At 41.3% G+C, this 16,751-nt stretch overlaps 1 protein-coding gene across 1 annotated transcript; it reads right to left on the bottom strand.

The window, feature by feature from the left end:
* Window positions 1-14,206: 14,206 nt before the first annotated feature.
* LOC110558645 (ribose-phosphate pyrophosphokinase 1) lies at window positions 14,207-15,163 on the bottom strand. The gene has a single exon (XM_021653695.2). The coding sequence runs from the start codon at window positions 15,161-15,163 to the stop codon at window positions 14,207-14,209; it is 957 nt and encodes a 318-aa protein (XP_021509370.2).
* Window positions 15,164-16,751: the final 1,588 nt, after the last annotated feature.

Raw genomic sequence — 16,751 nt, 5'->3', positions numbered from 1 at the left:
CTTGTGTGAACAACAGTAAGAGTCTGTTTTCGGAGCTGTGATGGCAGTCTGGCTCTGACATCTGTCATCACTTTGACTGCCAAGGTTGATGTTGGTGATCAGCCTGGACAGACAGACCAATGTCCCTTCTCTCTCTCCTTTCTCTCCTTGCTGCTTACTGAGTTGCAGAAGACCGGCTTCTCTGGTGGAGGAGCATCGGGATCTGGTCAAGGGTGTAGAAGTACCTGCACTCCCCTGAGACCTTCCAAACAAGCTCTTAGGAATCTGCTCCTCTTTTTCTAACTAGCATTGTATATTAATTTCCTTTTCCTTCTCGATGAGAACAAATAGTATGTTTTAACATACTGTTGTGCGTTACTTAAGTTTGATTCTTTCCCCTCTTAGTTTATTTTGCCTCATTATTTCTTCTTCTATGAGTTAACACCATTTGTTCGTTCTCCTCTCTCCATGGCAATCATCTGTTTGATTTTTCTTCATTCACTAAAGCTATGGTTACAGAGAATTCATCAGATGTTGTTCATATAGTCCAGATCAGTGTTTGCCTTTCTTTATTTTACTTTCCTTTGCAGATTTCTTATAAAGTCAAAATAGTCAATATTTAAAATTCATCATTATCTATCTATCTATTTGTTTGTTTGTTTGTTTATTTATTTATTTTGGTGCTGAAGACCAAATTCTTTGTTCAACAACTGAGCCAAGTCCCCAACATCCTTTTTTATTTAATTTTTTTGGGGGGTGCCATTTCATTACAAAACAAAGCCCAAACAAATGAACAACAACAACACAACAAACAACAAACATTATTATTATTTTTTAACCTTCAAAAATCACCTTTTTTCAGATTCAACTTGATTTCTTTTAGTGGAACAAAGAAAACCAACTACTGTGGTATGCCATTGTCTCAGAGCTAAATGAAGCCTACGCAAGGTAACGGTACCATCCATCTACTACTTGCTCCCAAGTCTGGCCAGAGTTAAAGCTAAAGACCATGAAGCGCCTGCAAAGTTTCACCTCACCAAATGTTTTCCCTTTGACAGCACCACAGTCACTGAAACCCAGGAAGCTTGCTGGATTTCCTAACACCTAGGGATTCAGAGGACATCCGTCTGAAAACCTTCCTGCTCATTTTCTCCCATAATCAACTTCCTAAATTTGAAAAGTTAAGAACCAAGTTGGTTCCCGACCTGGTACCTGGCATCTGTGTCAGTCTGTAATGTAAGCCGTAGATAAAGCTCTCAAGTTCTGTGGAAAGTGAGCGTTGAATTACTGGCTAATGTTCCTCTAGAAAAACTGTTCATTACAACATGGATCCAAACCAACTCACATATCCTTAAGGCCGTCCTTCGGTTTATGATGCTGAACGCATGGTGCTCCGGTTTACAAGAGAATAGCAATGATGAGATTGCCTTGTAGTCTCATTTAGACAGTTCATTTTATCTTTGTTTTCTTTCATTGTGTTTCTCGATGGTGCAAAACTAATTGGCTCTTATCACAGTTACATTACCTTCGAAGGCAGATAAAATTAATGCAAAGTAAAAGATCACTATAATCAGAGCTATCTGGTTGAAATGGAGGCAGCCTGACTTAAAGTGGCTGCACAAGCCTCAGAGGCCCTGGCAGAATAAGAAATCACGACTTTCTCCAGGTCATCATCCCGTGCACTAGTTCATTATTTTGTATCATTTGTTTTAACCTTGGATTGTCCCCACTACATCTGCTCTGCTGTGATTAATTCTGCTGATGGGAATAAACTGTCGAAGGACGAGACCATGCTGCATGACTAATTAGCAGACCAAATTATGTCCATAAATTAACATTTTGTTTTTATTCATTTAAATAAATCAAAGTTGTCCAAATTTATTTTGGGTAGATTGCTTTAATATCAATTTAGGTGTGTAACCTTTTGCTGGGTCAGTTTGCATTCTCTTTGCCTGCCTTTTAGCCAACTAATTCTTAATTTAATTTTATTTTTTTTGAGACAGGGTTTCTCTGTGTAGCTTTGGCTGTCCTGAACTCACGTTGTAGACCAGGCTGGCCTTGAACTCACAGAAATCCACCTGCCTCTGCCTCCCTGAGTGCTGGGATTACAGGCGCACGCCATCACACCCCGCATGAAGGAATGTTTTCTTACCTTAACTTTTCTGAAACTCTCGCAGCTAGGTTGTTTCCACTCACCCATGGGAAGACAGCTTTTTCATTTACATATTGTGCCAGGTCCTCTGTTTTAGTCTTCTCTTCCTTAGCTCCCTCCTGTCCCATTCCAAGCCCCAGCTCCTCCTTTACTTCTTATTGGTCCTGCGAAAATGAGTGCTATTATGAAAACCAAAATGTTTCTTGAAAAAAAAAATCTTTGAAGGCCTCTCTCAAAACAAAAGATTATCTGAAGACACGGACCAAGGCACTCTTCTTATAAATGATTATCCTTTTCCTTCTGTGCACGCGTGGGTGAGTGTGGCTGTTCTTGTCTGTGAACACACACGTGGATCCCGAAGGCTGAGACTGTGTGAGACTGTTTTGGCTAGACCTGCTGGCCAGGGAGCCTTCAGGATCCACCTGTGTCGGCCTCCCTAGCACTGCTGTTAACTGACGTGTGTCAGCACCCATTGCTTGTGGGAGCTGGGGATCGGAAATCAGTTCTCACATTACCCGCTGAACTATCTCCAGCCACCATTTTTAAAAAAAGCCTTGAATCGTAGTAGTTGATCTCAGTAAATGTTAAAAATCTGCACAGGGATTCCATATGAATGAATATAAATGATCAAACTGCTATGATTTCATCAGCAGGAAAGATGGTCAGGAAATGTTTGTATTCTGCAACACTGGTTGCTTGCTTCAAAAGACAATTTGTAGAGCATGACTCAGCCTTCCTGGAATACTGTTTCACTCGTCTTATTTTGATAAATGCAGTTCAACCCTTTTCAGGAAGAGACACCCTACCTGCCACTTGAGCAAACTGAATAACCTAAGCAGTTACAAGTCAGCAAGTTAATTGCGGAAAGTTCTCTAGGCAGCTGTCATCGCTGTGTATTGGGGCTTAACATCAGGGCTGTACATAGCAGGGGCTGTAGGGGCTGTGCTGAAGTAGGCTTCTCCCTGTCTCAGCCATGCTTTGGTTTTTCTAATGGGCTTCCACTGTCAGCTTGTTTGACATTCACTCTGTGGAAATCTGCAATGCTAAAATCAGGGCTTCTGGTTTCTTGACAGCTGGCTGTTAAACATTGACAGCATTCCTAGTGACACTAAGCATAACTCTCTTATAGAGCCTCTCCTACCTGTCAGTTGGTTCATAGCAAAGGATCTGTACCCACCCCACCTTGCTCTCTGTCCCTCTTGCAGTTGGCACTGCCTCTTTGTCATATATATCACAGAAATTAATGTTTGCGATAAATGTCTAAGCTGAGTGGAGTGGTGCATGCCTTTGATCCCAGCATTGGAAGGCAGAGGCAGGCGGATCTTTGTGAAGTTTAAGCCAGCCTGATCTACATAGTGAGTTCCAGGACAGCCAGAACTATATAGTGAGACACTCTCTACAACAAAAAGAAAAATTAAAGAAAAATAAAAAATAAAAAAGAAGAAAAAAAAGAGAAATAAATGTCCAGAAAATCTTCGTGAAACAGTTATTGACTAACCTCAATTCTCCTAGACCAAGCACTGTCTCAGTTGCAACCCCAGACAGATGACCTCATCATTCCTGATGCTTAGATAGTCTTAAAAGACCTAGCTTGAGACAGGTTGTGTAAAAGCATCAACATGAGCAGATGACTTGGCCTGTGAACAAATCATGGCCAATTTGGGGACTATGGGAGAATTTGATTCAGTATGTTATGAGAAGTTTTAAAATGCAAAGCAGAACTTCTTAAATGCAATAGACAATAGTTTTCTATAGTGGGCGAAGTATCCTTGATCCAAAAATATGAAATCCAGTGCTCCCAAGTCCAAAACTTCTATTATCAACATAGTGTTAAAAATGGAAAGTCTGCACCTGACTTCCAGGATGTTTATAGCAAAAATTCAGGTGTGCTAAAATTATTGTATAAAATTCTATGTAATGGCTGCTCAACAGTTTTCTAAATTTTTCCTGGAATGAAGGGTGAGACTTATGAGACCCAGGAAGTAAACAATTCACCAGTCTCAGGAAGATACTGAAGACTCACAAGCTTCCTCCCCTAGGGTATGGAAGCAGTGCTGAGAGAGGAGACCCTCCCTCCTGCCAGCTGAGTGGCCTGAAGGAAACTCTCTGACCTTCACATTATTGCCTACACATTATTCAGAGAGCTCCAGGATCACAGGTTTTGTGAACTCTCACCAATGCTGGGGTGGGCTTCTCAGTGAGAGACTTGCCTTTGAATCATCCATGCTCCTGTATGTAGCTGTTTACCTGTAGTCCTGGAAGTAATCTCAGTAAACTCATTTGTCTACCTAATTTAATTTTAGTGGAATTGTTACTTTGGTCTGTTACTGTTTCTCTATCTGAGGTAAGCAGACATTGCTTTAATGTCCCTTGGAAAAACTATCACACAACAAAGATACAGATGAAACATACATAAATTTCATGTTAATACCTGCATTTCATCCTCTCTCTCTCTTTCTCTTTTTCTCTTTATCTTTCTCTCTTGTGTGAACAATTGTAAAGTCTGAAACTTCCCAAGCTACAAGAATATTTTGGTCTTAAACATTTACGATAGTGGATACCTAACTTGCATTGGGCATTCTAGCACCAGAAAATGATATTAAAAGGGTGCCCTCAAGGGACTGGAAAGATGGCAAAGTGGTTAAGAGTATTTGCTGCTCTTGTAGAGCACCGAGGCTCAGTTCCTGGCTCCCACATCGTGGCTCCCACAGTCTGTTACTCCAGTTGCAGGGGAACTGGTACCTCTTCTGCCCTCCCCATGCACATGATGCACAGACATACACTCATACATTTAAAATACAAATTAACAACACATGAAATGGGCGCCTTTGAAGATTAGTCTTGTCAGTATTATGTCATATAGGGAGGAAAAGTGTAGGCGAGGGTTTTGGGGGAACAAGAAAAAGAACAGGTGAGGTTTGCTAGAAAACGCATGGGAATTCATCAGGGCTCAGGTCAAGACTGCTCACTAAGGTGGAGGTTGGGATGTAAAGAGAGAAAGGGGGACAGTGTGAGCTCTGGTGGTGGGGAAAAAGAGCAGAATCAAAGGGGAGACCTGACCTCATGGCTAGTGTGGGGGCCTGTCAGGTGCTCAAGAGTGCCCAGACTCCAGAAGCTTGGTCTGCAGAACTGGCTTTAGGTTGAGCCACAGTGTCGTAAGGGAGGAGCAGAAGACCAAACACTGTGGAGAGCTGTGGTGTTCTGTGATTAACTCGAAGCTTCTGCAAATTGCAGGTTCAAACATGCTAGGACTGGCCGAGAAACCAGAAAAATCCCATGAGAGTAGCTGGAGAGATGGGAGAAACAAAATAGGGGCTAGGCTGTGGAAGAGGCAGCTAACTGCTTTCTTTTCCACACGAGGAACTGAAATTGATCCCAGAACCCACATTAAAAAAAAAAAAAAAAAAGCAAAGCTGGGCATGGTGGTACATACCTGTGAGCCCAGTGCTGATACGGGATAGAGACAAGTGGATCCCATGTGCTTCCTGGCTAACAGTCCTAGGAAGCTGGTGACCAGTGAGAGGCCTGTCTCTAAAAAGGGTGAAACTGTCTGAGGAATGACACCTGAAATTACCCTTTGGTGTGAGCACGCTTATACAGATGTGTGCGCACACGGGCACACACACACACACACACACACACACAGAGCAGTGCAAAGTGCGGGGAGGGACGGGAGATGGGACATGAGGGGAGTGATGTGATAGGGATTGCCAGCTTACTGTTTCAGTTTTTGATAGTTCAACCTGCCTATACAAGGTTTTAACTCTTGGGGGTGTACTTGAATTTAGGGCAGGGTGTACAGACAATTAGCATTCAGTTTCAGTACACTTGGATAGCTGTCAGGTTTCAGGACAGGAATATCATGAATCCACTTATATGATTATGTGATTTATTTTGAAACTTTGGGGGGCATAAATGGTGTTTGTCCTTGTTTTCCTAGGCTGGCTTACTTATTCCTGCCTCATTGATCATGTAGTTAATCAGCTGAGAATTAGACAGAGCCCATTCTCAGTACTCTTTACTGAAGGCTCAGCACCTTGTTTCAGGGCATTTTTATTTAGCTCACGGATGTATATATGCACACATATATGGAAGTGAAGCTCGAATCTCAGTTATTTTTTAGACATTCGCCATACAAGCTCATACGATGTACTAGTGATACTGAGTGTCCTTTTTTCCTTGCAAGGACTACAACTCTATGGCTTCCTTAAAAATCTGAGGCACACATCCGTATATACACAAAGAGATTAATCTAGGATTTTGTTTGTTTAAATACTTATTATCTATTTAAATGTAGAGGCATAGAGATGTACAGTATTCCTTAAAAAATTCATGCCATATTTTCCAAATTCTGTTACTAAACAGAGAAACAAGAGGCAAAGTTCATCAAAGCAGAATTTGTTAACTGCGGGATTTATGTTTCATGTAAAGGAAAGGAAAAAATTCTAGGGTTTATTTCATGTACAAACCATGTACCAAAACTGATGGAGTTGTTCTATATAACGTTGATATTTTTTTAACTCGACAAACCCAATCATGTTCTTAAGACAGAGCTGCCCCATATTTTGCTTACATTATTTCTGGGTGTATGTTCAGAAGAATCAAGGCCAGGCACTGTACGCATACCCTGACACTTTCAGCAGTCACGTCAGACACCTCGGTGTCTATCAGCATGTGATGGACAAGCATAGTAGTGAGATATACACACAATGAAAGTTTTACTCATTCATAAAGACTGGAATCATGTCACTTGCAGAAAAGTAGTCAGAACTGTATATCATTGTGTTCACTGAACTACTGTAGAGTCAAAGTTTTGCTTATATGGAACTTAAAAAGAAATGACCTGGAATTGGAATGAATATTATGTATGTGGAAGGGAAAAAGAGAAAGGGGGCTTTAGAAAGATACTTGGGTGTAATGTGAAATTTTGTTTCTTTAAAAACATAGAAATGTTATGTGAACGTGTTTTTGTTTTTTTATCATAATACAAATTATTTTATTTTTTGTTTGCTTTTTATTATTTATTACAGTTTATTTACTTTGTATCCTGGCTGTAGTCCCATCCCTCATCTACTCCCAGTCCCACCCTCCCTCCTTCTCCTCACATGCCCCTCCCCCAGTCCACTGATAGGGGAAGTCTTCCTCTATTTCCGTATGACCCTAGCCTATCAGGTCTCATCAGGGCTGCATTGTCTTCCTCTATGGTTTTAATCCTATGTGTGAGATATGGGGCTGTTCCAGACTGACCACAGCAGGTGACTATGCTCTGTCTCACGCTTTGAGGTAGGTGTGATTTTTCCAGTTGAAGATACTTTACATTTGGAATTCCGAGGACTCTTCAGAGGATAAATAAATGCTAGAGACTCAAGAGAGACCAGAGGTGTTTGCTCCTGCTGCTGCTGCTGCTGCTGGTTCCTACTGCTGCTTTTGCTGATTGTTGTTTGCTGGATTGATTGCTGGATTACTGGATTGCTGGGTTGCTGGATTGCTGGGTTGCTGGATTGCTGGTTGCTGGTTGCTGGTTGTGGATATTCTGATGACAAAGATTGGACTTGCCTCAAAGAACTTGATGACCCCTGTCAGCAGGAAGTAGTCTAAAGAGATCTACATCCCTTTTCCATCTATCCTCCTCCTCTTCTACCTAGTGCTTGGAAGGGAGGTTAGAAGGGATAGGGATAGTATAGGGAGGTAAAAAAACGAACCCGATAAAGTAGCCAAAAGGTACAGTTACACTTGGGGCTGAATATTATCAGTGTATTTTCTATATAGGCATGGGAATGTCTTAACAAAACTTCAGCCTTCACACAATTTATATATGCTAATGGAAGAAGTAAAGTTTTAAACTTCAGAATGGCAAGAAAGCTTTGTTTAAATAAATAATATGAAAAAAATAAAAAATAAATAATATGGAATATTTTGTCTTAATTATGGGCATAAAAAAAACCCCAGAAACTCAAAGACATATTAACTTGTTAGTAATGCAGCTATTTAGCAAGACTAAAATGGATGCAGGAGTCAGCTCTCTGTAGCCACTTAAGGAAAAGCACTCGTTATGAAAACTGCATATTGCTCATGCATTGCAGTGAGAATTGAGGCTGGGTTAAGGTTTAAGATAGCAGAATCTAAAGTGCTGAAGGAGATGAATAAGAAGGCTTGTAATTGGGTCTGCAAAGCTAGACAGAATTTTTTAATAAAGAACAGGGTTCTTGGCCGACGACACCCCATATGCCTTCTGAGGTGCATGTGTAAGCCACAACTGACCTTTCAAATGTTCTTGTTTCTCGTGTAGCTATTTTCAATTTCACTTAGTTTTCGAAGATTATTTATGTTTTAGTTTATAAGCATGAATATTTTGCCTACAGGTGTGTCTATAGACCATGTAAGCAGTACCTACAGAGGCCAGAAAGGGGCTTTGGATCCCTTGCAACTGCTGAGAGCCTCCATGTGGGTTCTGGGACTCAAACTTGGGATCTCTGGAAGAGCAGCCAGTGCTTTTTAGCCATTAAGCCATCTTTCAGGGCCTTGACATTTTTAAAAAGATTTTTTGTTGTTTATTTTATTTTGTGTGTGTGTGTGTGCCACACACCTACAGGTGCTTGTGCAGACCAGAAGAGACCACCTCAGATAACCCCGTAGACGACACGGATCTAAATAGAAGGTAATTAAGAAAGATGGCGGCTACATATCTGTGTCTCTGGTAGAGTTAGCTCTACCATAGCAAAGCCTCAAGCTGTTGTGTAAAAGTGGGAACAAATACAGCTCAGCAGAATTAACAGCACTCGGGACACCTGTGACGTCATAGGCTGCAACACTAGCCAGTGACAACAACTAGAAGCCTGTCAGCATTGGCAGCTCGCAAACCACAAGGTGGAGATGGACAGGGCTACAGGATCCCTAGATGGGTGGACAGTGTATGGACTGTGCATGTCCACACACAATCAGCCTGTGAAAGGGCCCGCCATACTCAGAAGCCTACAACAAAATTAAAGTCTGTTTGATTTTTTTAAAGGACATTTTATTTAGTTTTGCTGACTCTTTGGAATTGTATCTATGTATAATAACTTTTAGAAAAAAAAATGGTAAACTTATTTTTAGAATCTCTAGTTGTAAACTGTAATCAATATGTAGTGTTGAATAAAAAATAAATTTGATCCTTTAGATTAGTTTTAGTTAATTAGAATCCTATAACCATGCTCAAAAATGTCTCTGAACTCAATATTTTTTCTCTATTAATCCCACTTTTGAGTCTTAGGATTTCATAAGCTTGGCTAATCACAACAATTACTGAAGGTGTTTGTTGAAAACTATTGCTAACCATGCCTTGTCCTTAGAGGTCCAAGTGTTGGAAGGCAGTGGCCGCTATTTTATAGTCTAGCAAGTTTGGTAATATCTGAATTCTTCAGAAAAACTCCATGAAGGACAAACATGAATTTACCAGACTTTGATACTTTAGCTACAGTCTTCTTAATATTGATGGGTACTCATAGGCATCTAATCTATCTACCTATAGAATATTTATATGTTGATGGGGATTGATAATCAGAGAAACTGGCTACATCGCAGCTTGCCTGCCTTACCTTATTGTCTATTTTGCTGACTTAATTTTATTTATTCTATTCTTTTTTTCCCTTCTGCTTCAGTCTTCTTGTTGCTCAGGTGAGTGTGTGTGTGTATAAAACTTGGATAAGAAAAATTGTCCCCAAGACTCATGTATCTTAGGCTCTGTCTTTAATGTGACAGTGTTTAAAGGTGTAGGAGAGGGGGCTTCTTGATTGCTGATTGAATCATGAGTTCTAAGTTCACCAGAGAATTTGGTTCCCTTGATGAATTTGTAGCTGAATGGACTTTTAGAAAGTGTGACCCCCCCTCTCTTTCCTTGGTGCCTTTTCTCCATCCTTGTCACGGTGTCCTGTTTTACTGTGGTCCAGACACGTGGGATCTAAGCAACTGGAGATGAACACATCTGAATCTTTCCTTTGTCTCAGGTATTTTTAATAGCAGTGGAACATTGATGACATATTAATGTTCCTACCTCAAAGTCTTTACAGTTGCTGCCCTCTCTACTAGTATGCTATTCACCCAGAACCTGTTTCCTTAATCTTTTTTTTTTTAAGAGGTAGGGCTGTTCAGGAGAAAAGACAACTAGGAAACAGGAGGACATTTGTAATTTCCGACTGCAAAACAGATACTATTCATTGCGTATTTCCAAACCAGATACCATTTAATGTTGCAAAAGAGGTCTCTTTTCTTTGCACAAAATGATGAGTTATCCCAGATACTACATAGCATATAAAATTAAACCATGTTTAAAAATTAATGGAGTTCCTGGAAAAGAAGAAAACAGAATGATGGGTACAAAAGGCACTGAGGAAGTGACTAGTTGCATAACAACTAATCTGGATGAAATGTGTTATTTAAAATCATTCAATCAAGGCCTTATCTTTTCTAATTCTTGGCTCAGAGTGCAATCATCTGACTGCATCTCTGAAATAGCATTAGGATTTGGGAAGCATGTTACAGGCAGTAGCTGCGGCCACTCTGAAGAAGACACCATTAATCATGTCATCTGATAAGAGAGACGTCAGGTGCGCTTAGACTCTTACACTGAGTTCCTGTAAACAATCCTTCGTGCATTAGAGATTACGCAACGTTATTGTAAATGAGAGATGTATACTGTTTAGTCTAATTTCTCAGGATGCAACCTACCCAATATGCTGTTGGTTTCTAGACACAGTCAAGGGCAATTTTCTTTGCTCATTGCTACTCGGTTCTCCCAAAATGTACAATTTCCATCCCACCAGTCACCTACTTAAATACATTAAAAACCTACAGGAGTACCCCGTTGCTTTTCCTAAATAAATCAAATCCTTAGATTGTTATTTAAGAAATTACTGCTACATTTATCTTTCATTAGGTAATTTTCTATCAACTTAAAAAAAGCAGCAGAAATATAATAGCTGAGTATTTGAGATTCTATTGTCTTTTTAGTGTCTGTTCCTGCCTCTTGAGATGGCTGATTATATTCATGAATCACATGCCTAATATATACATATATATATATATATATATTTTTTTTTTTTTGCAAAAGTTTATTCAGGCATCCCCTGGGGCTTTGATCCAGAGAGCACATTTTTGGCTTAAGAGATTTTAGCCTAAATGTTGTAGACACAGTTTCTCTCCTCCTTCTACTTACAATAGAAAAGAGAAAACAGTGGAAACTTGTGGAAGAAACAACCCTGTGAACCTGGGGAGGAGCCAGGACCCAATTACTTGGTAGGTTCTCTGCCTAGCTAGAGTTTAAAAAAAAAAGTAATTTGGTAAAATGAAGAAATTCATTATTCGTAAGGTATGCTCTCTGGATCAAAGCCCCAGGGGATGCCTGAATAAACTTTTGCATGTACCAATATGCATCCTGTACTCTCACACACACACATACATTCACACCACAAACAGACATAAACACACAGACTCACATAGATGCACACCACACACATGCACATACTCTCACACATGTGTACACTCACTCTTGCGCACATACACATACACATACACACACTTTAAAGCAATCCAGCTTTTGCGCGCATCATGTATGTCTTCATCTATGTCTGTGCATCATGTATGTGTTGGGTGTCCACAAAAGCCAGAAGAGCACACTGGATCCCTTGGAACTGGAGTTAGAGAAAGGTTGAGCCACTATGTGGGTTCTAGGTTGTCTGCTAGAGCAACAAGTATTCTTTGTTGCTGAGACATCGCTCTAGCCCAAACATCTTTGTCTATCTGGCTAAAATTCTTTCAGCCTTTCCAAAAAAATACATAATTTTATATATATATATATATATATATATATATATATATATATATATATATTTGCTATAGCAACATCCTATGTCCTGGTACCAGAATCTGATGGGATAGGGCACCCCAGGATGGGTTCGTACCAGAATTGTGTGTTTTCTAAAGTTGCAGCAACAAGCTACCAATAACTACATGGATTTAAATACATGGATTCCATTTACTATGCAAATGGACAGTCTTCATTTACATTGTATTCTGGAGAAAATTTCCAGTAACATGACCAGTTGCTTCGTTAAGTGGAGCACATGTCAGAAATGCCTCTAAGTATACATGGGTGTGTTTCAAGGACAGAAACTCTCAAGTATTGTGTGTCTGTGCCTGGTTCTGCTATAATAGCTTTATGCTTTATTTTACTGTCACAGAATACATACCAAGAAAGTCCTTGATGGATTTTGCTAAGTTTTTTTGTTTTCCCAGATGAACTTTGAGAAAGGCCTGTCAAGTCTGCTTTATGAAAACATTCCTGTAAGGATTTTAACTGGGTTTGTGCTAACTAGATCATTTGAAGACGCTGTCGGAATGCAATTTCATTCTTCCCATTCAGGTTTCTAGTACACTCATTTCAGGGATTTTCTGTATTCATTAGCAAATGCTTTATAAGTTTGCACGGGGCTTTATTACCAGGGATAAGTTTTATTGCTTTAGGCTATGGATATATCTACACATGTATGTATATGGGATAGGGTCTCACTATGTACCTTAGGTTGCCTGACCTGGAATTCTCTATGTAGCACAGCAGACCTTTAACTCTCAGTCCTCCTGCCTTAGCTTCTCAAAGGCTGAGTTTTCAGTAACTTCAAGCAAAACTTTTTGGAAGAAACCACATGGTAAAGTTTCTTAATCTTTTAATACCCAAAAAGCTTTGTAAATGCCTTAAATTTTGTACTGCCTTCAAATTCGAATGAACACAGAAATTTAGTTTTAAAATATTTCTTTGGCGGTACGAAGGCGTTATTACATCTTACCACCTTGCAGTTCAAATGAGAAATCAAATCACACGTTGAATACTGCTTCTCTAAGTCTGCCTCGTTTTTGTTTTATCTTTTAGACTTTCTTGGAGCTTGTCTCTATTTTCCTGGAGATGAGAAATTTCACACGATCTGTGTGGCCCCACACTTCCACACATACCCAGGCAGTAGATTGGCTTTCCTTAAAAGAAATGAGAGCATCATCTCAAAATAAAAAGCGAAGGTCTTTGGGAAGGGCAATCTACTCCAGTGAAGGAAGATGAAACAAATGTTGAAAGTAGCCAGAGGGCTCTGTAAAGCCACCTGGATTCCACTGCAGTGCTAGCAGGCAGCCACAGCACAGCAAGGTTATATTACATGTCCTCTATCAGAGACATTGCTTTCTACAAGATTATGCTCTATCAAACAGTTGAACCCAATTGTACATTTGCCCAGAAAGAGGACACCTGGAGGAGAAGCTGAAATGAAAAGAGGAAGTTTGATTAAGAACCTAAGATGACCCTACACATGCGTACACGATGGACAGCCTTGACGTCATGTGGGCTCCCTAGCAAGGGGAGCAGGGGATGTCTCTGACAAGGACTCTCTTGCCTGCTTTCGATCACTTCCCCCTGGGGAGCCTGCCTGGCTGGGCCACTGTGGTAGAGGATGCACTCAGTCCTGGTATGACTTGATGTGCTGAGAGGGGTTTGAAAAGTATACTCTCCTTTTCTGAGGGGAGAGGGGAGGGTGCGACTGGAGGAGAGGAGGGAGGGGCACAAAGAATCTAAGATGTGTCTCCCAAACAGTCACCTTCTTCTCAGAGAATACTTGCTGTCCTTCACTGTGTGTACTTGATGATCCCAATGGTGGCCTAAGCTGGAAACAGCCCTTGCCTTCCAGTGAATTTAGAACACATGCAGAAGTCCAGGGTGCTGGCTGAGATTCACCACGGACTCTGGTGAGCTTGTGGCATATGGTTGTGTGTGTGTGCTACATCAAGTGGCTTTGTAGTGCATTTGTCCTCATGGAGTTTGAGGCAACATGTTGGGAGATGAGAAACCATGTAGCAATGGGTCTCTGTGAAACTTCAAAGTTCACAAAATCAAAGAAGCCAGAATGAAACAACCCAGTCAGGAAACTCCTATCTATTGAGGCCACAGTGGACCCAGCTGGGTCTCCTTGCTGGACAGTTCATCAAATACAAAGGCAAAATAAAGAACAGGGTTTATTTTAACTTTATCTTACTGAATTTACAATTTTTGTCATTTTGTTACAAGGGAACATGACTGAACAGGTAGGAAACGGATTCCCCATTATGGGTTCTCCGGATGGCCTCGGCAAGAATCATGGAGATGTCAATCACCTGGATTTTGGCACAGTGCTTCATCTTGTCCTCCTGAGGAATGGTGTTAGTGACCACTACCGCTTCAAAGCAGGCACCATTGATGCGAGGAATGGCCGGGCCAGAAAAGATGCCATGAGTCAAGATGGCGTAGACCCTGGTGGCTCCCTCCGAGAGAAGTTTGTCGGCCGCGTGGCAGATTGTACCACAGGTATCGGCCATGTCATCCACCAGGATAGCCACCCGATCCTTCACGTCGCCCACAAGCACCATGCGGTCCACTTCATTGGCTTTCTTCCGTTCTTTGTGAATCAGGGCAAAATCCACGTTCAGATGGTCCGCGATGGAAGTGACCCTCTTGGCCCCACCGGCATCGGGGGAGACAATTGTGCAGTTTCTCCACTCGGAAATGTTCTCCCGTATCCACTTGAGGACGGCCGGCTCCGCGTACAGGTTGTCCACCGGGATGTCGAAAAAGCCCTGGATCTGAGAAGCGTGTAGGTCCATGGTGATGATGTGGTCGGCGCCCGCTATGGACAGCATGTTCGCTACGAGCTTGGCAGAGATGGGGGCGCGGCTTTTGTCCTTCTTATCCTGCCGGGCGTAGGGGAAGCACGGGATGACCGCGGTCACCCTGCTGGCGGACGCGATCTTGCAGGCGTTGATCATGATCAACAGCTCCATCAGGCTGTCGTTGATCTCTCCGCAGCCGCTCTGCACGATGTACACGTCCTCCCCGCGCACGCTCTCCCCGATTTCCACGCAGGTCTCCTGGTTGCTGAATTTCTTCGTGACCACCTTGCTGAGCTCCAGGCCCAGGCGCTCGGTGATCTTCTGAGATAAGTCCTGGTGGGAGCTGCCGCTGAAGATTTTGATGTTGGGCATCTTGGCCTGAGAGCTTAGGCTCAACCGCGTCTAGGCTTTTCTGCCTTCGACCGGAAACTGAACTGCAGACTCTTAACAGTTTCCGGTCATTGCAAAGACATTGCTGTCCCTTCCCTAACGGTTGTACTGATCTGACTGCGTCTTTTGACACAAACAAACGAACAAAACGCAAACCAAGCTTGACTGGCATCTATTGCACACTTTCAAATTAAGAAGACTTTATAAACCATGGGAATTTTCCTACTGTTATTATTATTAATTTTTCTTATTCTGATTTTCTCCAGACAGGGTTTCCCTGAGTAGCCCTGGCTTTCCTGGACCTAGTTCTGTAGACCAGGCTGGCCTCACACTCAAAAGATATGACTGTCTCTACTCCCTGAGTACTGGAATTAAAGGCGTGGGTCATGGCCCGGCTAATCATTTTTATTAACTTTTGGGGGGATTTGAAAACATTGAAACACAAAACAGGGTTCTAAGCAAGTTTAACCGGAAAGTTTCAGGCTGAAGCAAGTGTGGTTTAGTCCATTTCTTCAGCAGAGTGAAAAGGTAAAAGGTTGGAAAATGGTATAAACGGGCGTCTGTTCCAGAGCATGTGCCAGTACCCCTGCCATACCGAATGCTAGGGTTGCCGGATTAATTAGATAAATATTCCATGAGCAACTCCCATATATAGGTTGTCTTACCTCCTACAGAAGTATCAAAATCACCAGCCAGGCCTGATGGTACACACCTGTAACCCCAGCACTCAGGAGAGCAGAGGCAAGCTGATCTCTGTGAGTTCAAGGCCAGCCTGGTCTACAAAGGGAGTCCAGGCCAGCCAAGGCTACACAGAGAAGCCCTGTCTCGGAAAACTAAAACCAACCAACCAACCAACCAAACAAACAAACAAAAAAACCTGCAGCCCACAGGCAACACGTATCCTGGCATAGCAGTAAGTACAGCTCAGCATGTTTGTAAGATGGTACCATCTCCATTGGAGCTAACAGTCTAGATGTTTAAAGAAACAGCCTAGAATCCAGCAAGTGATCATCAATAGGTAAATTATCAAAACATTTATTAGATTCAACAAAGCCCGAGAAACACATTACCTGGTTATGAAATTTCATTTTTATATATGTAATGAGATATCATAAAGTTACATAAACAACCAATAATGCCCATGTTAAAATGTTACATCAAAATAGCATGCTAATGAACCAGGCACATCTCTCTTGACATGAAAATATCTCTTTTTCTTCAGTCATGCTCTTTATGGTTGACAATTCATGCCAACTGCTTTCTTTTCATAACTCTTCATTCATGCTCTTCTCTTAAAAACAAGTCCAACAGAAACACCTGTGCCATGTAATTCATCCCAAATGAGCCACATACAGCGATTCGTACAGAAAACCCTGCAGCTTAATTTAGAAGCACTAAAAAGTACTTGCAGCCTCAATTAAATTGATTTTTCTTTTAGTGTTCTCAGTATGACACACACTTTTGGTTTTTAATGAAAAACAAAACAGATTTTTAAATAGATTTAATATTACCTAAATAGGACTGAATACTAATGTAAACATTTAAAACCTGCAGTTGGTTGTATTTTTCT

Source organism: Meriones unguiculatus, chromosome 1 (genome assembly GCF_030254825.1).
Source record: "Meriones unguiculatus strain TT.TT164.6M chromosome 1, Bangor_MerUng_6.1, whole genome shotgun sequence".
NCBI lineage: Eukaryota > Metazoa > Chordata > Mammalia > Rodentia > Muridae > Meriones > Meriones unguiculatus.
The sequence above is the reverse complement of the archived record's forward strand: the minus strand, read 5'-3'. Positions and strand labels throughout refer to the sequence as shown.

Excerpts from the sequence above, each read along its gene's own strand:
- LOC110558645 (XM_021653695.2), bottom strand. The coding sequence starts at position 15,163 with ATGCCCAACATCAAAATCTTCAGCGGCAGCTCCCACCAGGACTTATCT.